Genomic DNA, 25,698 nt, shown 5'->3' on the forward strand with positions numbered 1-25,698 from the left:
TTTACATGAGGTGCGTTTTTCCAATACAAGTCAAGACACAAGGCATTGTTTTAGAGAAAGTCTACGCTACAGTCTGCGGACATGACTTCTTTTGCTCTGACGGCGTTAAATAAAATTGCTACCGTATATACTCGAGTATTAGCCGGCCCGAGTATGAGCCGAGACAATAAGTTTCACCACTAAAAACTGGGAAAACTTATTGACTCGAGTATAAGCCGAGCTATACTAGACCTCCATACTCACTTCCCAGCCGGCATCTGTGTCTGTGCGACAAGCTGCTTGAATTCTCCCCGCTGTCATTCCCCGCCGTCCTCTCTGCTTGGCTCTGTCAGTGCTGTGTAAGTAAGCGCTGTGATTGGATTTAGCGCCAGCCAATCACAGCTGGTGCTTGATCCAATTTACAGTGCTTACTTACACAGCACTGATGGCAGGGGATTTGAAAGCCGAGCAGGGAGATGACAGCGGGGAAAATTCTAAAGCAGCTTGATTGTCAGTGAATGATCGAGCGCCGGTTGTGATTGGCTGACACTCGATCCAATCACAGCTCTTACTTACACAGCGCTGACGGCGGGGGATGACAGAGCCGAGCAAACAGAACGGCGGGGGATGACAGCGGAGAGAATTCAAGCAGCCTGCCGCACCACCGCCGGTGACACAGACGCCGGCTGGGACATGAGTATGGAGGGCTATTTTAGGCTTTGCCTGACTCGCGTATAAGCCAAGGGGGGCTTTTTCAACACAAAAAAAATGTGCTGAAAAACTAGGCTTATACTCGAGTATATACAGTATTTAACGGGAAATAACTGACTGCTTAAATATAACCTTGTAGACATATAAAGAGAAGCAAAAGGTATTCATACTGAAATATAAGGAGAAAAATCTTTATGAATGGACTTGACTCATTTTGGAAAAATACTCCTCATACTGTTTATTCTATTTAGTTTATAAGCATATAGGTTTATATATAATGGACTGCACGCTCCTTTATTTACCGTATTTTTCGCTCTATAAGACGCACCCACGTTTTAGAAGCGGGAAATATATTTTGAACTCACCCAGGGACAGTGCAGGGGATAGTACTGCGTGACGGAGCAGAAGAGATCTAAAACACAGAGCTCCGTGACACCGGCACTTGTGTACGGGCCAAGGAAGGAAAGAAGCCGATTGGTGGAGGCGGGGAAGCAGCAGCAGGGGGTCACCACCAATCAGCGGTACATAAGTGCCGGCAATGCAGAGGTGAGAGAACTAGTAAATGATCATACGTTTGTTTGCGCAACTGAGATTTTCGAGCATTAAACTCGCAATCACGCCAGCAGCCTTGAATTTTGGCATGTTTCCCACTTTGGAGGAAAGAAAAGTGAGTCTTATAGAGTGAAAAATATGGTATATCTATTTTTGTATTTACTTGCTTTTCACAGAAGCCAAGAGGGGTAACCTCTCTCCTTAGGGAGAGCACCAAAACGGTGAGTGAGGAAACTTATAAGGCCATCCATGCTCCTCTGGGTTATATGCAAATAAGGAAGATGGAACACAGAGAGCAGTCATAGTATTGTATATGGGTAGCATGGTGTCTTAGGGTTAGCACTGCAGTGGGGGAGTTTGTAGTTAAATAGGCAATATCTGCATGGAGTTTGTACATTCTTGATATGTTTATGTGGATTTCATTCCACAATGTAAATGCATACCAATAGGTGAATTTAGATCAGTGCCAGCCTTAGGTTACAGTACTTTTGCACTGGCCAGCTATCGCCCCCAAAAATCAATCAAATAAGTAATTTTAAGCAATAGTTGTCCCATGTAGACAAGGGACCTGAACGCTCACTGAAAGGAAACAACTAGAGATGAGCGAGCACCCAAATGCTCGGATCCTCGTTATTCAAGTCGAGCTTTTCGTAAAATTCGAAAGCTCTACCGGAGTAATGAACCCCATTGACTACAATGGGAGACTCAAGCAGTTTTGTATATGGGACGCCGGGTCCCAAGCTTTTTTTTTTTGGGGGGGGGGGGGTCTCTCCTCCCTGCCAGTGCAAAAATTTGCAGTTGATGTGCGTGTTGCGGCGGGGCGGGGCCAAACTATGTAGATCGCGGCATGTAAAGGGTTCACAGAGGGAGCGTGCTCCCTCTGTGATGTCACCGGACTCTCTCGGGGTGCTGACGAGTTGCCATCGCAACAGGACACCAGATATAGACGTCCTGCATTGTTAGTGCCTATGATCGCTAATACAAGTGATAAGGCATTGCAAGACAGAAGTCCTGCAATGCTTTATCATAGCGATCATAGCTGCTATGGTGCAAGTCCCCCACAGAGACACAAATAGTGTAAAACAAAAGATAAATGTAATGTTTAAAATACGAAAAATGTAAAAAGAAAATGTAGAAAAAAAACTTTTTTGTGCTTTTTCCTATATTAGCATAATTTTTTTTTAAATTAAAATCCCACATATTTGGAATTGCTGTATCCGTAACAAAGCATACAAGAAATTGAACATACTTTTTATCCTGCATGGCAAAAATCGTAAAAAAAAAACCTAAAAAACTGAGGCAAAATGCTTATTTTTTTCATTTTGCCCCCTTAAAAAACCCAATAGAAGTGATCAAAAAAGCCGTATTTACCCCAAAATGGCACCAACAAAAACTACAGCTTGTCTTGCAAACCTTAAAAAACCATGAGAATTTTGGTAATGTAATCGTACCGACCCGCAGAAAAAATGTATTGTGTCATTTATTCTGCATGATCAACGCTGTAAAAAAAAATAAAAAATCTATAGCAGAATTGATGCTTTTTCTCTGCCTTCTATCATAAAAAAATTAATAAATTTTTACAATATAGTTTATGTACCCAAAAATGGCACCAATAAAAACTACAGTTCGCCATGCAAAAAAAAACAAGCCTTTATACGGCCAGGTCCACAGAAAAATGAAAAAGTTATGGCTTTTCAAAAATGGAAATGAAAATCCGCCAAACTCGTTACGTACTAATGCCCAAAATAGGCCATGTCCTTAAAGGAGTTAAAGGGGTTTTCCAGGCACAAAAACTATTGATGAGCTATCCTCAGAATAGGTCATCAATAGTTGATTGTCTGGGGTCCACCCGGACGACCAGTTGAGTGCGCGCATGCTGCCAGTGCCGATGCTCCGACCCCGTTTAGTGGCAGACTCTTGTAACTGCAGGCACAGCTCCCATTGATTATAATGACAGCTGTGCCTGCTGTTTTTAAGCACCAGCCACTACACAGGGGTTGGAGCAGCAGCATCTGCTCCAGCCTTTGCTTATAGCGGCGCTGACAGCAGTAGACCCCGGACAATTAACTATTGATGACCCATTCTCAGGATAGCTCATCAATAGTATTTATGCCTGGAAAAGCCTGCCAGTCCCTCCACATGCTCCGCGTATGTTCTATTCAGGATATGGTTGTCGCTATCTTATTCTACCCAATCTCTGGGGAACAGTCGAAGCAAATACTTTGAGTTACGAACCACCAGTGATATATCACTGTCCTTTCCTGAGTAAAACCGCATCTAGACAGCAGTGCAGTGGTTCCGTAAGGAGCTGTATTTTAAGGCCTAAGAACATGATTTGAAGCCATCAGGTCAAAGCAGGTAACGGCTTCAATGCCTTGTCATGATGGAATGTGATCGTGTCCTTGGCACTAAATACATGGTTCTTATATAGAATAGGTAGGATCAACCATTGTCTACTGCTCTAATCCTAGCTCAATCATTGGGATGGGCTGTGTATGGCCGCATTAGGATCCATTTACAGCAAACGATTTAACGTTTAAACGAGTGAATGATGTCAGAGTTATCCCAGACAGCCTGTTTATACAGGCAGACACATCGTTGGCTCATTCCGAGATCTCCCTTCATACACATCCTAAATCCAACCCGGTCATGTGCGGCCAGCCAAAAATAGTTGAAACCAGAAATCTTGATGACACACAGGACTCCTGACCAATGGTATAATGACCTGAACTAAAAGTCCTTGGTAGGAAAGCACAATACCATAATACTGATGCCCTTTTTAATCATACTGTGTTGTCTTCTCCACACACCCTAAGTGGTGACCCTGTGGTTTTTGCACTCTTGATAATCCATCTATTCTTCTTAGAACTCAAAAAGACAGATGTGTTCTGAAGGTTGAAGGGGCGTAACTACATGCCCCCCCCCCCCCCCCCTCCCATCACTGTTTCTTAAGTGTACGATCCTTAAATAAGTCATCCAAGGGAAATAAAGACACAGACACAAAGATTTCTGGACGGAGAAGGAAAATTTTATTTGTAGTTGTCGGAAATGGTAGATTTTATTATGGGAAATTTTGAGGCTGCGTTGATCCAGAGGAAGGCGAAAACCCTTTGATAGGAAAAAGCCAATTATCCTTGTATAAAGGGGAAAAATTCCTTCCTGACCCCAAATATGGCAATCGGATCAAGTCCCAGGATCAAAGCCAACATCTGACCTGACTTTTTAAAATGTATTATTGTTTCTATCAATCTAAATAAATCCGTTACCATTTATTGTTTGTGTGAAATATAAAGTGTGTTGAACTAAACCTGTTTATAGACCGTGTTGATCCAGAGGAAGGCGAAAACCCCCTTGAGGAAAGAGCCAATTATCCTGTTCTAAGGGGGGAAAATTCCTTCCTGACCCTAAATATGGCGACCAGAATAAATCCCAGGATCAAACGCCAGCCGCTCACCTCCCTAGTGTATGTGATGTCAGCTAAAGATTGTGTTTCTTTATGTTTATATTATGTCATTTATGTGGCTGATTCTTTATAAATAAGACCTAACTCTATTTAAGGCTGTGAGTTGATCCAGAGGAAGGCAAAAACCTCCTTGAGGTATGAGCCAATTGTCCTCAAGTTGGAAAAATTCCTTCCTGACCCCAAATATGGCGATCAGAGCAAGTCCCTGGATCAAAGCCGAGATCTACACCTATCTGTGTGTATACTTGTGTCTATGTATGTGTTAGTGTCTACACTTGTGTCTAACCTTCATGTATGTGGTGTGTGCTACTTACCCGGCCTGTGCTGAGGTCTTACTAGTATCCAGGAGTTCAGGGATAATAGTCACTCGGGCTATTTTTCCTGAACTCGCCAGTTACTAATCAAGCACAGGCCTCTCCTTGGGGTGTAGAGGGTCTTCAGGAGAGGATGATGTCCGATGCCAGCCGGAGGATGTCAAGGTTCGGGATAGCATGATGGTAATGCAGATGCAGTTGGTGGAGAGAGGATGTGGTTGGTAAGCTGGGGTCTTCCACAGCAGCAGAGTCGTGGGTTCAGCAGACAGTTGGTGCAGGCCGAGCCTACAAGACATAAGAGAGAATTGTCAGTTTTACCAGTTGTGCATGTAAACCAGTGAACTACTGTAACATGACGACTTGTATCAGGATCTGATTTGTATCTGATCTACAGAAAAGATATTTTATATATTAAACTTTCTACAGTATGTGCAGTTCTGCTGCAGTGTATGGATATAATTGTAGGTGTCCTGTGTGTATATAGGTGTATATATATATATGTATGTGTAGGTGTGTATAGAGGATACTTACCAGATGGTTGTGGCTTCCTTCACAATCGGATTCTTCTAATCATCCTAAGAAGAAGCAGAGACATATAAATTACAGGAGCAATAATAATGAAGAACATCGGGGGCGTGGCCAGCGACCGACATGAGCAGTCGCATGTGAGGAGAGCTCCCTAGGGGAAAACCTAAAATCCTGCCAAAATCCTGGCCAAACTCAAATTCTGGAACCCCAGACATTGCCTGACAACTTCTAAATCCTGAGGGGACATTTGGACCGCGGCAGGAAGCGATTAGAGCCTCCTGATACCAAAAACAGGGCTACGGACTGAGGAGGAGAGGAAGCGGCGCCAACGCCCTGCTGTTTCCCGCGCACATCCCGACGCTGACCTTCTACTTAAGGGCCAGGTAGGGACCTAAGGGCCTGCCTGTACTTACCGCAGCCTACCCGGCGAGCCTCCCCCGGGACCCAGACACCCTGTTGAGCCAACCCCCCCCCCCCCCGGCTGCTGCCGGCGGGACGCGACCCGAGCGGAGGAGGAACCCCCCTGGCCGAACCTCGGCTCCCGAGATGGAGCAACTTGTCCCCAGGAGGGGAAAAAATCCGCTGCGCTAGGACCGGGGGGAGAGCCGCAGCTCGCAAGCCGCTCCGGCCACTCCACCGCCCCGAGACCTCCGCTGCCTGCCCGGCGAGCCTCCTCCGGGACCCAGACACCCTGTTAGGCCGACCCTCTCCCCTGGCTGCTGCCGGCGGGACGTGACCCGAGCGGAAAAGGAACCCCCCCCCCCCGGCCGAACCCCGGTTCCCGAAACGGAGCAACTTGTCCCCAGGAGGGGAAAAAATCTGCTGTGCTAGGACCGGGGGGGAGAGCCGCAGCTCGCAAGCCGCTCCGGCCACCCCGCCGCCCCGAGACCTCCGCTGCCTGCCCGGCGAACCTCCTCCGGGACCCGGACACCCTGTCGGGCCGACCCTCCCCCCCGGCTGCCGCCGGCGGGACGCGACCCGAGCGGAGGAGGAACCCCCGCCCCGGCCCCCGGGACGGAGCGACTTGTCCCCAGGAGGGGGAAAAAAATCCGCGGCGCTAGGACCTGGGGGAGAGCCGCAGCTCGCAAGCCGCTCCGGCTGCCCTGCCGCCCTGAGACCTCCGCTACCGCTCGTCCGTGCCGGCGTGCGATCCGCACGGTCACCTTTCCCCTGGGCTGGAAACCCGCTCCGCGACTTGAAGTAAAGGAGCACTTACCGTGGGGCCCCGGCCGAGACCGTGGATTGCTCCGACACCTGTCCCCGAACGGCTGGAGATCCTCCGCAGCCTCCGGGGAATTAAAGGGGTTGTCCCGCGGCAGCAAGTGGGTCTATACACTTCTGTATGGCCATATTAATGCACTTTGTAATGTACATTGTGCATTAATTATGAGCCATACAGAAGTTATAAAAAGTTTTATACTTACCTGCTCCGTTGCTGGCGTCCTCGTCTCCATGGTGCCGACTAATTTTCGGCCTCCGATGGCCAAATTAGCCGCGCTTGCGCAGTCCGGGTCTTCTGCTGTCTTCAATGGGGCCGCTCGTGCAGAATGCCGGCTCCGTGTAGCTCCGCCCCGTCACGTGCCGATTCCAGCCAATCAGGAGGCTGAAATCGGCAATGGACCGCACAGAAGAGCTGCGGTCCACGGAGGGAGCAGACCCCGGCGGCCATCTTCAGCAGGTGAGTATGAAGACGCCGGACCGCCGGGATTCAGGTAAACACTCTCCGGTTTGTTTTTTTAACCCCTGCATCGGGGTTGTCTCGCGCCGAACGGGGGGGGGGGGGGGGGGGTGTTAAAAAAAAAAAAAAAAACCGTTTCGGCGCGGGACAACCCCTTTAACCCATAACCTCCGATCCTCTTCCTCCTGAGCAGAGGCTGCGCGAATAATACAGCCTACCCTGTCAGCCGACCGTCCTGCAGCACCTCACCGCTGCCCTCCAGTGGTGCTGAGCACCTTACAGAGCCCCGATTTCAGCCCTGAGGACCGCCTCATCTATGAGCCGGTGGACTGAGAGCCTCCTTGACCGACATACCCACCGGACAGATAGTCACGGACCCAACCGGAGCCGCGGTCGGCCCGACCATACCACCGGTCAACCATCCGCGGCCCATTCCGCGACACCAGACGGCACCAGGGACCCCGTGCAGCAATATCCTCCTTCTCGGACCCGGCCCAGCGGAGCCGGCAACAAAATCGTAAGTAACCAGCGGAGGGACAATACACCCACCAAGAGACACTGACCCCTCTGGGACCATACACCGGGCAAATAGCCTACAACAATAGGCTCCTATTACTCCCCTGGAAAACATCCTTAGCTACCTATTCAACTATAATAACACCCGGGGAAATACACGAGGTGCGGACTGCCTAAGCCCATAACATCATCCATCCGACCCTCTACCCGCGGCGAACAAGATCGTGTCAAGGAACCGGCGCCATCTTCTACCCTTCTACTATAACCAGTCACAAACTCTGTCAAATTCTATGTAATCGCGACCCGGATCGCGGGACCTTCGCCCTCTAACAAATATTGTAATTGCATAACTACAAGGACTGAATAGCTAATCACATCTAAACCCCACAAAGTCGCATCAAACTGCTGATTTTGCTATTAGATACCTGCCATAAATAACATCTGTGATACCTCTCACATCATACTAAACTAAACGGGAAAAAAGACAGAAATTTTCACTCCTTAACAACCAGTACAAGCTCAAAATTACAAGGACTGTATAACCATCAACATCTAAACCCAGTAAAGTCACGCCAAACCACCGGAATCGCCCTCCGGCCTCTACCATAACTAATAACCCTCAATACTCTATACACCCTATTACGCCAAGCAGGAAAAGACCCTTACCTTCTAATAACCAACGCAATTGCACAATCACAAAGACTCTAACTAATAACATCTAAATTCTGTAAGAGGCACACCAACCCACTGCAACTTAAAATCTTAACCCGGAAAAGAAGAAAAGCTATCCACTCTCATAAACCACTATACTAATCTACGTCCCCTCATCATGAGCACACGAGCCAAAAGTGGCTCGGCAGCAGAAAAACTAAAAGAATTTGCCCATTCTAAGACCCCAGACCACACACCGCGGCCAATACGACCTACCCAGATGAGGGAGCCCGAAGACGAGAGCGGACAGCCCCCGGAACCGACCATGCGACAGCTCCTTGAAGCAATCAATACCTGCAAGTCCTCTCTCACCAATAAAATAGAAGAGATAAAATCTGACGTCTCGCTATTGAGACAAGACTTACAGAACATGAGAGGTAGAATGCGAGAAATGGAAGATCGCATCTCCAATGCAGAAGACTCTCTACGTCCGCTCTCTGCGGCAGTTAAAAAAGCCACACGAGCAGCGGAATATTGTCAGTCCAAGACGGACGACCTGGAAAACAGGTCGCGCCGGAATAACTTACGGATAATTGGCCTGCCCAAGAAGTCAGAAGGCCCCCACCCAGAAACATTCGCTGAAACCTGGCTGAAGTCTTTACTAAGTGATGAAACTTTCTCTGCGCACTTCACAGTGGAAAGAGCCCACCGGGTCCTAACAAAACCACCACAGCCGGGAGCCCCCCCGCGCCCTTTCCTAGTAAGGATTCTGAACTGCAGAGACCGCGACGCTGCGCTTCGCCAAGCCAGATTAAAGGGCCCATTAAAACATAATAATGCAACAATCTCCATATTTCCTGACTTTTCCGCCGAACTACAAAAGCAAAGGGCCACATTCATAGAAATCAAAAGAAAGTTCAAAGAAAGAAACATCCCCTACTCAATGGCGTACCCAGCTCGCTTGCGTATCGTAACCCAAGGAAAAGTGGTTTTTCTTCAATCTCCCACCGAGGCCTCGGAGTGGCTGGACATGCACCCGCAAATATCGAAAGAGGATTGATCCCGCAACAACTATGGCAGGACTTTAAACCCAGTCATAACTCATGCGACTGATGCCCCTTTGACCTATAGACGGTTAAAACGTGGGGCGACGATACTTTGAATCATCAATCGAATTGGCAAACACCCACTATCCTCTGTAGGCCACAGGGATATTTCCCCCCCCCCCCCCCCATATTAGAGTAATATCTGCTACTTCTGAATAGATTGTAGCTAAACTGTTTTATTTTTGTCTGTTATCTTTGACATTTATGCCGAAATTAAGCAAAATGTCAAGGGTTAAATGTTTAAACTGTTGTAATCTGCTCTTTAACAATTTCTTCAACAGGTCTGCACTGACACAATTCCCCTCCCTACACCCACAGGTCATCCCCCTACCTCCCTACCCCAGGGACAGAGAGGCAATACTTCAATTATATGCCCACACAGCCAACAATGACTTTGAAGTGTCTTAGTTGGAACGTTCGGGGTCTCGGCACTGCCCTCAAGCGAAGAGCGGTCTTCACTTATATTCGGCAAATTAACCCACACATTATAAGCCTGCAGGAGACCCATCTTATCAAAGAAAAGGCCGACGTCCTTGCAAAGCCATGGGTACAATGGGCTGCTCACTCCTTCCACACCTCCTTTTCCAGGGGCGTTTCCGTGCTCATTCACAGGTCATTGCGTTGGAACCCCATTAATATTCGCAGGGACCCCGAAGGAAGATTTATATTCATATTCGGCGAAATAGACTCTAAACCTTATATTATCCTATCTATATACAATCCACCCCATAATAACCTCCACCTTTTACAATCTGCCATAACATATGCACATCAATACCCCTCGGCGGGGGTGATTTGCTTAGGTGACTTCAATATGGTAATGGATTCCGCCGTAGACAGATTCCACATATCCCCTAATATGACCCCCACCCAAAGCTCCTCCCTAAAACAATTAATTGAAAGTGTCGGCTGGATCGATCTCTGGCGTGCAAGAGTTCACCTGTCACTCCCCGGGACATAGCGCGCTGGCAAGGATCGACTATATATTTAGCTCAGTGGAGCTGGCAATATATCTTTCCAATATCACACACTGCCCGCGTGGCATATCCGATCATAGCCCCATATTGTTAACGCTGAAATTCCCCCAACAAAATATAATACCCACTTGGAAGCTCCATCCCTTCTGGTTGAAGTTAATCGGACCAGACGACCAAATGCCCTTCCATATATCCCTATTCCTAGAAGCCCACAGCGAGAATACCCACCCCGCTCTGAAATGGGACACTCTGAAGGCTTACGTAAGGGGATTCCTCAAGTCTGCCATCTCCTACATTAAAAAATCGACAGCCCAGGCCGACAGAGAACTAGAAACTCAGACAATAGAGGCTGAAAAGACGTACACATCCAACCCCATAGACATCAATAAAACAGCCTGGCTCAGCCTACTCCGACTTCATAAACACCAAATATATGCGAAAGCTAAGCGCAAATTATTTTTTACTAAGCAACATTATTTCGAATTGGGGAATCAATCCAGTCACCTGTTGGCCAACCTCATTAGACGGGAAAACAAAACTAATACGGTCCTTAAGATCAAAAACCAAGGCGGGAAGGAGCTGACTGATGGCCCATCTATCACAAACTGTTTTAAAGATTTTTACAGCAATTTGTACAAATCCTCCTCTCAGAGCACAGTGGCGGATATCCTGAGCTACTTGGAGGACCTAAACTTTCCAACCTTATCCGCAGATCAGGTTGAACTTTTGGAAGCCCCGATCACGTTAGAGGAGATCCAGCAGGTGATTGGGGATATGGCCCTTAATAAATCACCCGGTCCAGACGGCCTCCCAATAGAGACATACCGGAAATACAGCGAACAACTAGCCCCGCTACTACTTGAGACACTAAATCAAGCCCAAACAGATAATATCCTCTCACCTTCATTCTACAAAGCCTCCATAGTAGTAATACAAAAACCTGGAAAGGACCCGACAGACTGCAGCTCCTTCCGGCCAATCTCACTGGTAAATACCGACTACAAAATCCTAACTAAAATCCTAGCCACCAGATTAAATCAAGTGATTCTATCCGTTATTCACCCGGACCAGATAGGATTCATGCCTGGGAAATCTACGACAATAAACATTCGTAGAGTCCAGACAGCCATGCAACTGGGTAAGCAATACAACATGCCCTGGGCTTTAGTCTCATTGGACATGGCAAAGGCCTTCGACTCACTGGAGTGGGCTTTTCTCGAGGCCTGTCTGGTCCATTTTGGATTCGGACCCACATTCCAACAATGGATCAAAATCATATATAAATCCCCGAGCGCGAACGTAGTAGTAAACGGCATTCCATCACCCGAATTCCAACTGGCAAGAGGCACCCGACAGGGGTGCCCTCTATCCCCGGCCCTATTTGCCATAGCCATTGAGGCGCTAGCGATCTGTCTAAGAAGCACCCCCAATGTAAAAGGTATTAGATGGACAGACCTTGAGAGCAAGGTGGGATTATACGCGGATGACACAATTCTCTTTCTTTCAGACCCAATGAACTCATTCTTCCAAGCCATGATCCACATAGATAGGTTCTCCAGCTTCTCGGGTCTATATGTCAATTGGTCTAAATCGACAATCCTGTACACAAACTCTAACCCCGGAAACGACCCCTGTGTAACTAAATACGGACTAAAACCGGTCCAAACATTTAAATACCTAGGGATACTAATGACATATGACCACAACAAAGCTATAGCAGAAAACATAGACCCGTTACTGGACAATATAAAACACAAGTTAAAAGGATGGACCAAACTACCGCTCTCCGTGGCGGGGCGCATAAATCTCATTAAAATGGCCATCCAACCTAAATGGTTGTATATATTGCAACACATGCCAGTAACGGTCCCCAAACGCTTCTTTCAGTCACTAAACTCCCTGATCATCTCCTTTATATGGAACTCCTCTCGCTCCAAACTCAGTCTGTCGACACTACAAAGGCCCAAAGAGCAAGCCGGAATGGCCCTCCCGGACCTTCGACTCTATTATCTGGCAGGACAATTGAGGAACATATGGGCCTGGTTTTTGAACAGGGAGCTGCCCATAGCAGATAAACAACTGGCGATGCAAGTAAAAGGCAATAATCTTCTAAACTACTTAGAATTCCCGCAATACACCAACTCTACTGACGTGGTCCCGCTCCACAAACTAGCCCTCGATGTGTGGAGGGAGGTGAAGACGCTGCAACGATATCGAGACATAATACCCGAACTCTGTCCGTGGAATAACCCTGGTCTCACCTCCCTACAATCAATCCCAGACCCACAATACTGGATGGCCCAAGGGGTGCATACACTAAACGACATATATATAGACGGAACACTCCCCACATTTACAGAACTACGCGATAGGCTGCAATCCCCGCATCTCCAACTATTCAGATTTTTCCAGCTAAGACACGCTTTAAACTCTCAATTCCCACCCGCCTCAACACACATATCTAAATTCCCCACAATCGGCATCTTAAAGTCTCAGGGACCCAAGGGGCTAATCTCGGCCCTATACACACATCTCCTTTCGGCTAAAATAGCCCCCAACCCGCCTATAGCATATGACAAATGGAAGCAAGTTATCCCATCTCTCACACCCGAGGAGTGGCAGGACATCTCCGAATCCCATCTGGCAGTTTCCCCCGCTGTAAATAATAAATTGATCCAACTATACATAACGCACCAGGCCTATCTCACCCCTAGCCGCCTACACAGAATGGGCACTGCATCCTCAGATGCTTGCCACAGATGCCGCCAACCGCAGGCGAACTTTTGGCACTTAATATGGCAATGCCCTCAAATTAATGAATACTGGTCGGAAATTACCAACACTATAAACACACTACTGCCTCCCCCATTGACTATCGACCTAGACCCCAAGGTGGCGCTGTTTGGCCTACTGGAGGAGGAGATGTGGCCACACCACACCCGCATATTTCTCGAAAAGGTACTGTTTTTGGCCCGCAAGACAATAGCCATGGGGTGGATGGCTGTGGAGACCCCCTCAATCCTACACTGGACCCAAATGGTAAACACCGTAATCCCCTACGAGAAGATCATCTACCAAAACAGAGGATGCCCGGCCAAATTCAGGAAAATATGGGGGTTGTGGATTGACTCCCACTCTACCTTACATATGGAATGAGCCTCAAATCCCGACTTACACCCCTCCCCCCCCCAGATAAGTGTCAACAGACCTGCACCTCAGCTCTACTACTACTATTAAAATTGAAACAAACCAGAGCAGAATCGTTTTGAAAAAAGTTGTAAAGTTTATTGTTGCTAAGTTACCCAAGGAATACAGTAACAAATTATACCGATTCCAACATAATGGAAAATGTATGTATGAATAACGACACATCTAACAAAATTCTTTTTTATTCTGTATTCCACATTGTCTTTTGTCTTTGAAAATAAAACGAATTTAAAAAAAATTAATGAAGAACATCATCCCTAGAGGAGAAAGATCTTACCGGGTCCAGCTTGGTGAAGTGTACGAGAATCCGTCCACAGGGTGAAGGGGTGTCCCATTCTCCGGCCACGGCAGGTCTCGATTCCTGGGAATTCTGCTGAAGGGTTTGAATGGCGGCTCTGCTCTTTTCATTTCCAGCTCCTCCCAATCTACGGTGTTGAAGAATTGGTGACCTCTAATGTTCTTGTGGACACCCAGCCGCTTCTTAGGCTTCTTCCGCAGCAGTCTCTTCACCAGATGCTTTACGTCAGCATCAAGCTAAGATGGAAATTTGGGCTTCTTTTTGGTGATGGACTTGATGATCTTTCTCCTGGAGGAGCCGTGGTAGAAAGGGGACTGTCCTGTCGCCATCCAGGATACGACAATCCCCAGGCTCCACCAGTCCACTGCTGCGTCGTAGTCCTTCTCACAAAGCACCTCTGGGGCCATGAATCGATATGTGCCCGTCACTCCGCTGATCTTCTTAGAGGGGACGCCGCCGTCTTGGGCCAGCCCCAGGTCAATCAGGCGGATGTGTCCATTTCTGTCCAGCATGATGTTCGCCGGCTTTATGTCACTGCAAAGAAAAAAAGAGAAATGTTTATCTGTTTAGGGATACTGAGAACTTAGGAATGTACTGCAGCAAAACCAGTCCTAATTGAGGACTCTGGAAGAGCTGGGTACATTATCTCTACCAAGAAAACAGGGAGATGTGGGAGAGTTGTGCTTACCGGTGGATGATGTAGCGTTGGTGCAGGAACTGGAGGCCGCATGCAATCTCCGCTGTGTAGAATCTGAGAGAAGAGTGTAGTATCAATGACATGAAATCAGTCCCCTGCCATCATGTCACCATCATAGTGTCCCCACCAGAAGAGAAGAGGCGCTTTTTTAAGGCCTCCACTCTTCTATATCCGTCATGTCGCCCTCCGTATCCCCCACCCCCCCTACCCTGTCTCCTGATTAGTCATTTACTCACCTCACATGGTTGATGTCCAAGCTGCCGCACATCCTGATCATCGCCGCCAGGCTTCCTCCGGACAGATACTCTGTGATGAAGTAGGCCCGGTCTGCAGACTGCTGTGCGGCATACAGATGGCAGATGAAGGGGCAGTCTTGGGCCTTCAGGAGTATCCGCCGCTCTCTCCTTATGATGTCTGCCTTGCTCTTTCCTCTGTCGACGACCTTGATGGCCATCAAGGTGTTCCTTCCGGGGAAAGATGCCAGGACCACCTCAAGAAAACAAATAGGAAATTATCACTGACAGCGGCAAGAGGGGAAAATCATTTAGTACATGGAGGATTTATCACTAGGTGCTTTCACGCGGCCAAAAAAATCGCGTTGCGAGACTCACAAATAAGAACCCCATTCTTTTTAATGGAGTCATATGCATGAGTGTTTTTCCCCGCACTGCATCTTAGTGCAGGAAAAAAAAAATCGCAGCATGCTCTTTTTGCACGTTCCTCAGAATGCATCACCCATTGTTTTCAATGGGACCGGAAAACATACTGCATGGCATGCGCTGCAAGGTTTCTCATTGCCGACCGCTACTTTACCTGGAGTGATGGGAGGCACTTTTAAAGAAAAACGCCTCGTATCCGCGGGTAAATCACAAATAAGCGAGCGTGATATCGAGCCGAGTTTCACGTCCTGATATCGCGCTCAGCCGTGTGTAGATAGCCTAAGGCTTGGTCCACACATAGCAAATCTACATCACCATCCGCATAAAAGACGTGGATTTCAACCCTTATTTGAAGAGATGAAATTCATACTGAAAATTCCCAACATAAATTGCCATGATGCAGATTTACAATCCGCCCCGTGAGCATAAGGCCGGGTCACATGACCATATAGGAATTGCGTATTATGTGGGCTCTGTAAGCCCATGAGCTAAACTGTAGCTTGCAGACAATTAATTACATTGTCTTACACAGTTTTGCTCACATTAGCATGTAGGAATTGCGTAATCCACAAGCGCAAAATAGAACGCAGCATGTTCTATTTTGCCGCGAATATACACGAAATAGAGCCCATTGTTCTCTATTGTTGCGAATAAACCTGCAGCCCATATGCAATTACACTGAGTTCGGGCTGTGGGTATACGGATCATTGCTAAGCGACGGCGTGGGAAATGCAAACAAAAAAAAACAACAGGTGTTCTTCGCATGACCGCCTGCGTTAGTCCAATTTGGCTGCAATACGCGGTTGTACGCAGGGTCACAGCTGTAAAAACACTATACAATGCAGTGGGAGCCCCGTGGTGTAGGAATGCTTACTGCCGGTGAGCCTGGAATAATGTCTTCCTAAGACCAGGCAGGTGAGAGAAAAATCACAAAATCGATGTGCAAAAGCTCACGAAAAAACAAAGTGACTATCGTCACGCTGACGCTGCACTGAGACGGGCGTCCAGAAGAAATCTGCAGAGCATTCCCCCTCCAGGCAGGGAGCAAATATTGCTTCTGTATGAAAGCACAGAAGAGCAATAATCATGGGGGCGGCTTTTGGGCACTTAAGCGTTGCCAGTTATCCCATGTAGAAGTATCCTAAACGTCTCCTGTGGATTAAATGACTGATAACAGGGAACAATAGTCTGCACAGTAAATGGAAATAAGAATTAGTGTCAGGGCTCCTTCACACAGGCGCATTTTTCATCAGTATTTTGTGAGTCAAAACCAAAAAAGGAAAGTATAATGGAAAGACTGGCATTTCTTCCATATTTTGGACCCGCTCCTGGTTTTGGCTCACAACATACTGATGTGTGAAGGAGCCATCTCTGCGCCATTACCAGAAAATAGGCAGTTGTAAAACTTACCTCGCTGAAGCTTCCTCTACCCAAGAGCTGTAGGGCGATGAAGCAATGGATGTTAAATCCGCGGTCTGATGGTACGAGGTCCTGGCTGGTGCCCGGTCTTGGCTCCTCATCCTCTCCGCTCCTCTTCTTCTTTATCTGAGTGAGTTCGCTCACGCTGTTCTCTTCTCTTTTACGCTTTATGCCATCTTCTTTATGTCCATTGGACGCCATTTCTCTCAATACAGTAGTATTCAATCCAACCGCTGCTGTCGTCAGTTGAAAGGAAATGGTAGTTGGCCGAGTGGAGGTCAAAGGTCATTGAAGCTGATGTGGGCATCAGCTTGCCAGTTTCCTGCTCTGCCATATACACAGTGATGTGGGCACCATGAGTGATGGTCCAGTGCCCAGCGAAATGGGGAAATTCGTAGCTGGTTCTTCCAGTGCACATTATTAGTAGATGGGGCAAGGATGGCACTTCATGTCTGGGTTGGCAGCGGTGCCCATAGCTCATTAGAAACTTCTGGAGTTTTAGAAAACCTATAGTTGTGTAGAAATTGAAATGAACCCGGTGGAGGAAAAGAAACATAAATTATACTAATGAGAGGAATAATAAAGCCTTGTGAGGGTCATTTTCTGCTCCATTCATTAAGGGCCCATCATCCAGAAACATGATGTGTATTTGTATAAGTTACAATGTGCAGCGCCCTCGCCAGCGCAGATCTGGGTGTAGCGGGCGGAGATGCTTCTATAGAGGTTATAGAGGGATTCATCCACAATGGGGGTTTATTCTGAGGTGTGAAATGTTAGAAAGGAGTCATATAGAAATATTAGGAGGGTCTTATAAACAAGCGGTCGTGGTGTGAGTTACTGTTGGGGGCTGTAAATTGGCGCAGTGATGTATATACGGTATTATAAGACTTTTTATTTAGACTGAGACAATAAAGACTATTTTATTAGACAAGTTTGTGAGTCCAATCTGAAGTCTGGGAGAAGGAGAGGTTGTGTACACGGTATCGCCAGGTTTAGGGCTGTGACAGACGAGCGTGTAATGTAATGCACTCACTCCTGCGCTCTTCTTTTGCGCAGTGAACAAGTGTATTGAACACTCATGCCTGCACAGATATGGAGCGTATGTCTGCAGGCACAACTTATGCACACAAGCGGGGGAATCACTGTGCCCTGGTTTAAAAGGCTAACTTGCTTAGTGAATACCCGCGCCGGCAGATGTGTGTGCTTGCCCAAGTCCCATAGGTCTCTATTGGACTCTTTGGTGCACAAACATGCACATAATAGAGGAAAAAAAGAGATAATGAACACATTGAAATCCTTGGGTTCTATTCCCCACATATCACACTCATCTGTTTGTAATACATGGAGATCAGGTGGGTTTTGTGCCACTGCGGGAGGCACGCGACAACACTATCAAAGACATTAATATTATCCATCAGGCAAAAAAAAATCCCTTCCTATATGCCTTCTCTCAACGGGCGCTGATAAAGCTTTTGATAGGATTGACTGTGACTTCCTGCAAGAAACTCTCTGCCAAATGGGACTAGGTCATACCATGATGAACTGGATCTCTAGCTTATACCCATCCCCCTCAGCCTCAGTTAAAGCTAATGGTCAATTTTCTGCCCCCTTTCCAATGGTACACGACAGGGATGCCCTCTTTCCCCCCTTCTCTTTGTCTTGTGCCTGCAGCCCCTCCTTGGCCATAGTCATTCCAATACCAACTTTGGGGGAGTACGGATGGGGGGCTCTGTGCACAAATTAGCCGCATATGCTGATGATCTGTTGTTCTATCTTTCATCTCCTCGGATCCCCCTCCCTAACCTTCTAAATGAACTCCGTCTATATTCCATGCTATCAAATTTAAAAATTAATTACCAAAAAATCTGCAACATTTATTGTATCTTTCTTCCACTCTCTGGACACAGAGCTAAAATATTCCTTCCCCTATCGATAGGCCAGAGATAACATCAAATATTTGGGGATCCACCTCACGGCGGATACCTCTGACCAGAGACATAACTTGTAGCTTCTGGGGCCCAATGCAAAATCTGTAACAGGGCCCCCGAATATAATGTTTCTCTATGGAGAAAAGTGGCCCTATGGGCCCCTTAAGACTCCTGGGCACGGGTGTAATTGCATCCTCTGCATCCCCGTTACAAACCCCTGCCTCCGAACTATATACAGCCAGCTACCCAAGCCTTTTAAATAACATAAAAAAGGACCTAACTTCTTGGACTAAGGGCCTCTTTTCCTGGTTTGACAGGTGATCAAAATTCAAGATGGATGTCCTTCCTAGAATATTGTATACCCTCCAAGCCTTACCCATTCATATCCCTGGATTATTCTTCCAACACTTATCTTCCTTGCTCACAAAGTTTACATGGGCAGACAAGCCCACCTGCATATTCTGGAGTACCCTGTCAAGGCCTAAGCAGATGGGCAGTCTTGGCCTACCAGATCTGATGGCCTATCACCAAGCCTCCCATCTTCTGCGCGTAGTCAACTGGAATAGGCGGACCCTGGCCAATCCACTAGGATAGCTCATCAATAGTATTTGTGTCTGGAAAAGCCTGTCAGTCCCTCCACATGCTCCCTTATGTTCTATTCAGGATATGGTTGTCGCTGTCTTATTCTACCCAATCTCTGGGGGAACAGTCAAAGCAAATACTAAATACTTTGAGTTACGAACCACCAGTGATATATCACTGTCCTTTCCTGAGTAAAACCACATCTAGACAGCAGTGCAGTGGTTCCATAATGGGCTGTATTTTTAGTCCTAAGAACAGGATTTGATGCCATCAGGTCATAGCAGGTAAAGGCTTCAATGCCTTGTCATGATGGAATGTGATCCTGTCCTTGGTACTAAATACATGGTTCTTATATAGAATAGGTAGAATCATCCATTGTCTCAGAAAATGTACTGCTCTGATCCTAGATCAATCATTGGGATGGGCTGTGTATGGCCGCACTAGGGTCTGTTTAAGGCAAACGATTTATCGTTTGAACGAGCGAACAATGTCAGAGTTAGCCGAGACCGCCTGTTTATACAGGCAGACACATCGTTGGCTCATTTATATGATAAACTGTTCAGCCGTTCACATTCGCTGTATACGAGTAAGTAAGCGAGAACGAAGTGTGATTGTTCTCAGTAAGAGAAACCAAGTTATCTTGTAGATATGATACGTTTTAATGGCGAACAAAAATAAATGATGTTATAGTGAGCTTTCGGTGCTGGAGAGCAATGGAGGAGTCTCATCGTGGGAGAGCCACCTTAGTGATTATGGTATCTCTCCTGCCAAGAGAGAAACTGAGTAGCGCACCCAGAGTATTTTTTAGCCTTATGTATATATAAATTTGGATTTTTATTGAACTAGAGAAATCCATCTTTGTCTTCTGATACAACCCGAGATCAGGCTCGGTGCTTCACTCTCTGCATTGCATTGTTGATAGTCACCCCCTATATCCTCATACTCCATATTAGTTGGATGGCTCCTTCTGCAGCTTGGAAGCATTGAGACTGTGTCACCCAGCAGTACACTAGGATGCAGCCTATTGTAAGCCCTGTCCATAAGAGCAGCATCTGTTCCCTCACCTGCCTATGCACCTTCCTAAATGAAGCACTTTGTTTCCAGTAGCAACAATTCTGCTACTGAAATAACATTAGGAAATTCCACTTAAAGGGATTTTCCAGGATCACAATACTTATGACCTGTTCTTTGAATAGGCCATATCAGTGAGGTTTGGCATTGGCACCCCTGCCAATCAGCTGTTTGAAAGTGCTGTGGCGCTCGGGCGAGAGCTGCAGCCCCTTCATTACTTACAATTCTCTGCAGATCTGCACTCCATCACATTTTGTAGTGTCTATGCTGGGAATTGCAGGTTCGTATGATTTCAAGTGATAAGCTAGACAATCCATATTGTATTTCCAGAAAACCACTTTCTGCCATTCCCTATCATACTGGTTCTGGTACTCTAAACTGTCGGCATATGTCTAACTTATTAGAATCAGTTGTGTAGATCTGCTGTGCCAGACACACTTATTTAAAGGGGTTCTATCATTAGAAAAAAAAATTCAATACTTACCTATTCCTCCCCAGGCAGCCTTCTTACCACATCTTTTCCTTGCCAATCTTCTCCTGGATCCTCCAGTCCCCTGGCTCACCTCACCTCCAGCTGGCCGGATCCTCTTCTTGTGACGAAGCGTACATTGCCGCCATTCTCCTTCCAGCAGGGCAGTGTATGCTATGCCACTAGTGATGTAGTGTTCATAGCCTAGCAAGGAATGGCGAGCTGTTGCAGAGACTGCGCATGCACGCTGTTTCTCTGTAATAGTATATGAACACTTGTGGGGAGAGAGCTTGCATACGCAGTCTTGGCAATAGCTCCTCATTCCTTGCTAGGCAGTGAACGCTATGTCACTAGTGACGTAACCTACACTGACCTGTCGGAAGGAGAATGCAGAGAATGGATGCTCCATAACAAGAAGAAGAGGATCCGGCCGGCTGGAGGTGAGGTGACCTGGAGAAGATCAGCAAGGAGCTTTAAGAAGACTAACTGGGGAGGAATAGGTAAGTATTGATTTTTTTTAATGACAAAACCCCTTTAACTGTTGGTCAAATTGTAGAGGTGACACCTGAGGATCCCTGGTATTTCACCTCACCAGTCACTACAATACAGCAGCGCATGGTAACATAGTGTCTGAACAGAGATGTAGTAAGAAAAATCTGGGTAAAGGCAACCAGCGTAACGTCAAACGAGAGACAGTCCAAAGATCAGGGTGCACAGTGCAGATTCAGTACCGTACAATAGGCCAGGAGTCAGGAGAGGCAGCAAATAGGAGATTGGTCAATACAAAGAGATGAGACGTTCAAGCAGACTGAACATAAGAAAAATGTTTTTACTGTCATATATGAAATTTACAATACCCGTTAAACCTTAAATAGGCTATAGTACAGTACAGAAGTAACTAACGATGCAACAGCAATTCCTCAACGTAGCGTCCATTATTCTCTACGAAAACTTGCAAGCGGTGAGCAGTGTGTTCAACTGCAGAACCCAACTCACCTTTTCTAATGGTATTTTCTTTTCCCACATGGATCACTTCCGCATGTCCTGGATACTGGTATTATTATTTTGGCTCAATTACCCCCTGTAGTAGTCTTTCGGGCCACCTCTGAATAGGGATACTTTAATTATGATCAACCTGTATTTTATTGCAGTGGATAGACATTTCATGGGTGCATTATGATAAATTATATGTCTGTGTATGCAGTAATAAACCCCCTTGCTGTAAACACTGTGGTCATAACTGGCTCCTCTCATGTACTCAGTAGTCAATGAATAGAGTACCAGAGCCATCTCTATTCCATTCAAAAGGCTACAATGAGTAGGAAAGAGTGGCTTGGTACACCCATTCTAGTAATCGGTGGGAGTCCATGTAGTGAGACCCCCATCAATCAGAAAGGTGTCACCTATCCAATAGATAGGTAGTAAATATCAATTTTGAGAAAGCCCCTTTAACTCCAGCACTGGCCTCTCCCTCAATCAAGTTTAGTCTCAAGCATGCCAATGCTCTTGCAGTCCTCAACCTCTGGGACCTGCGCCCTATTTTGAGTATTCTATTCTCTCCAGCTCCCAGCTTTTCCATATTTACAAGCACAAAGTAGCTTTCTGTGCTATGTTGTTTCCGTAACTCCCATCCGTTTCAATGCAAGTTACAGAAACAATGTAAGACAACCTGTTTGGCTGTTTTCATAACTCTCGGCCACGTGGGCCACCTTATACAGTGGAGTATTCCCCTATAGTCATGACTGGCTGAGATTGTAATATCTCTTTAAAAATCAGGTCAATATATCAGTTTCTGAACTCACTTTTGTTGAAATGTACAATGACTGTTTCAATATCCCGCTTTCCTGATTAATTGTACCTCTGTGTTATTTATGACGCATTTTGATATATACATATTTTATGTTATAAAAACTTCAGTTTTTAGTACATTACACTTCTTTTATTCACAATCAATAAATACTCTGAGATAGAAATACCTGTCCAGCAATCTTCGGTTGATTAAGTCGGCATTTTCTCTTTCCTGTACAGCAATGCTGAGCTTGACATCCAGGTCCTGCTTTTTCTGGATAGGGACATACTTGGTTTTCATGTCGGCTTTTAATGCACACTTTTTCTCTTCTAAGAGCTGCTGGAATTTTATAAGGGCAGCCATGTCCAGGGAATCTTCTATCGTCATGCCTACAAGATGGAACAATGTAGCATAATATAAGTAAGCTTAACTATATACTGTATGTCTCCAAATATACCAGATATAAGATGTCCAGGACTACAAATTATTCCATGAGAACTACTATTAAAGAAACCTTTGTGTATGAAAAAGCAATACACACATACTTCAAAAAAAAGTATGCACTATTCTGTGTTTTGCAATGAGTTTTCCTTCTCATGGATTTAGAAAGCCACACACTTACTTTGCGGGCTCTCCTACATTCAAGTTTCTGGCTGGGGGGGCAAACCCAGCACTGTTCCCCTGGTCTCTCATGAAAACACTCAAGCTCAGCACTCTCCTCCCTCCTCCTTTTTTAAAGGCTGTGTAGCATAACCACGTCCACTCAATACTACACAACCATCTCTCCATCTAGCTCATTCTCTCTGAGTAACTGCTGGTTTGTTCTCCCTCACTGCTGATAAGAGCAGACAATTCACTGAAACTGAATTACAAGCCCTCTGTAAGAGTAGCTTTCTCTACTCTGCTCACTGTCCCGATCTCTTCCAACATGCCCCAGCACTATGATAAAGCCCTCTGTAATAGTAGCTTTCTCTGCTCTGCTCACTGTCCTGATCTCTTCCAACATGCCCCAGCACTATGATAAAGCCCTCTGTAATAGCTAAGTGAGGAGGCAGTGAATGCACATTTATAACTGGAGCAGGCTAGCGGAGGAGCTGTAGTTTGCTCTTTAGTCCTCTAGTTTGTAGTACCTTGGAAGACAATGCAAGTTCAGAAATCAAAGAATCAGAAATTTTGTAACAAACACCAGTTGCAAAAAGACTTAATTTCAAAAAATTAATTGATTAACAGAAAAAAGAGTGCAAAGGTGTGCAGAGTCTTTAAGGAGATACCTAAATAAACCATTGAGTTTAACCCCTTGAGTGGCACGCCCGGAAATTTTCCGGGACGAGCTCCACTGCTCATAGCGATACTGCCCGGAAGATTTCTGGGCTATGTATCACTATGGGAGCTGCAGAGCACAATGCCACAAGCTGTGACAGTGTGCTCTGCCTGCACAGTCCCACAGAGAACAAAGCAAGGGCTTTGAAAAACCAGCAGAAGATATTGCCGATATGTCGGCAAACTCCTGCACCGGTTTGTTTACAGGTTGCCATAGAGACTATTGGCTTGTCAGAAGCAAGCCGATGGTCTCTGTGGCAGGGAGAGCTGGTTGTTAGCTGTCAGAGGACACCTAGGTACCTGCTCTTACAGCAGAGATCAGAGAAAACCTCCGATCTCTGCTGTGTTAACCCTTTACATACTGCAGTCTATGTGACTGCAGCATGCAAAGGGCTGTCACTGCAGCATGTAAAGGGCTGTCACCATGGGACCCCCGGAATGTGATCAGGGGTCCTGATGGGTCCCTGTGGAAGTCCCCTAAAGGGACAAAAAAAAAAATTTAAAAAAAATTTTAAAAAAAGTAAAAAAAAATATAAAAAAAATTATAAAAACACTTGTCTCCCTTTACTTTGTAAAAAATCAAAAATACAATCACACATGTGGTATCCCTGCGTCGTAATGACCCAGAGAAGGAAGTTAATACATTATTTAACCCCTTAATGACATGGCCCCTTTTTTCTTTTTTCCCTATTTCTTTTTTTCCTCCCCCCTGTTTAAAAAATCACAACTTGTCCCGCAAAAAACAAGCCCTCATATGGCCATGTCACTGGAAAAATGAAAAAGTTATGGCTCTTGAGACGCAACTGCAAAATTAGTTGAAATTCAATGGTTAGACCATTTTAAAAAACCTGCCCTGGTGGGCACGACAGGGTGGTAGGAAACCCGCCACTCAAGGGGTTAAAAGACTGCTAGAAGTAAAGCCTGTTGTGTGAAAAAATACATTGGGTTCTAGAAAAATGTCATTGGTTATCTCTTTAATTTTTGCTGAGACATTAAAATACAAAATGCGGAAGCATTTTCAGGATGATAAACTTCCCAGGGCAAGAGACATGGACCCCCTTCCTCGTGATGCCCCACATTTTTATTGTTTTTTGTATTGTATGATATTTTGGGGGTTTCAGGCTATGTTCACACATAGCACATTTTTCACACCAGTGAAAGTCCCAGAAGTGGAGCCCCCAGCAATCAGACATTTGTCATCTATTCATGCTTAATCTTCATTGTCACACTACCCCTTTAAATCCTGCCAGGACACACAGAGAAAGCCTGTAAATCCTGCTTTGCTTGGCTAGACACAACAATTTGCTGTGTTTTGTGTGAATTTGCATATATGTAGACCTGGCAATTAGCAGAGTGTGAGCCATGGGAGGGTCAGGACTCTCCGTTTTCTATAGGAGTCCTGGCAGCATTTGAACAGTTTTTTACATGAGAATACTGAATTACAACAGAGAAATTTACATATGCCTCAGCATGTCCCCCTCTACCATGAACATAATACTGTAGTGTAGGAGACCTTATTAACAGGAGCTCTATCCACCACATATTATGAATGGAGGTTATCTATATACAGATGTCACCTTTCATTGTAAATCCACCTGTGATAATAATGAGATGACTGCTGAAAAGTTTTCTCTATGGAACAGAAAGTGCCAGATTATTGTTAGACTTAGCAGTCAGTGTGAAAACTGCAGAATTTCAAGAGTACTTTAAAATATAAAGCATAACGTGAAAATTTTTAAAAAATCATCAAAAATGCTTAAAAAAAAGTCTCACGTGAACACTTG

At 45.9% G+C, this 25,698-nt stretch overlaps 2 protein-coding genes across 3 annotated transcripts in view; both read right to left on the bottom strand.

The window, feature by feature from the left end:
* The window catches only part of CLHC1 (clathrin heavy chain linker domain containing 1), a 68,187-nt gene that overhangs the window by 27,149 nt on the left and 15,340 nt on the right, over positions 1-25,698 (bottom strand). For both annotated transcript variants that reach the window (XM_066595709.1, XM_066595708.1), the window contains exon 5: positions 22,782-22,983. In XM_066595709.1, the coding sequence (XP_066451806.1) occupies positions 22,782-22,983 (202 nt within the window). The remainder of the gene's footprint in view (positions 1-22,781; positions 22,984-25,698) is intronic.
* LOC136620747 (protein kinase C delta type-like) lies at positions 4,260-17,222 on the bottom strand. The gene is made up of 6 exons (XM_066595710.1): positions 16,747-17,222; positions 14,914-15,167; positions 14,669-14,731; positions 13,960-14,514; positions 5,551-5,594; positions 4,260-5,304 (listed from the first exon to the last, which is right to left on the bottom strand). The coding sequence occupies exons 1-4, from the start codon at positions 16,954-16,956 to the stop codon at positions 14,217-14,219; spliced, it is 825 nt and encodes a 274-aa protein (XP_066451807.1). The 5' UTR covers positions 16,957-17,222; the 3' UTR covers positions 4,260-5,304; positions 5,551-5,594; positions 13,960-14,216.

The sequence above is a fragment of the Eleutherodactylus coqui genome, chromosome 3 (genome assembly GCF_035609145.1).
Source record: "Eleutherodactylus coqui strain aEleCoq1 chromosome 3, aEleCoq1.hap1, whole genome shotgun sequence".
Lineage (NCBI taxonomy): Eukaryota > Metazoa > Chordata > Amphibia > Anura > Eleutherodactylidae > Eleutherodactylus > Eleutherodactylus coqui.

Bases quoted from the DNA above. Each gene is read 5' to 3' on its own strand.
- LOC136620747 (XM_066595710.1), bottom strand. From the start codon at position 16,956: ATGGCGTCCAATGGACATAAAGAAGATGGCATAAAGCGTAAAAGAGAA. The intron at 14,732-14,913 runs GTGAGTAAATGA...CTCTTCTCTCAG, and splicing joins TTGGACATCAACCATGTGAG to ATTCTACACAGCGGAGATTG. The intron at 14,515-14,668 runs GTAAGCACAACT...TTTTCTTTGCAG, and splicing joins CAACGCTACATCATCCACCG to TGACATAAAGCCGGCGAACA.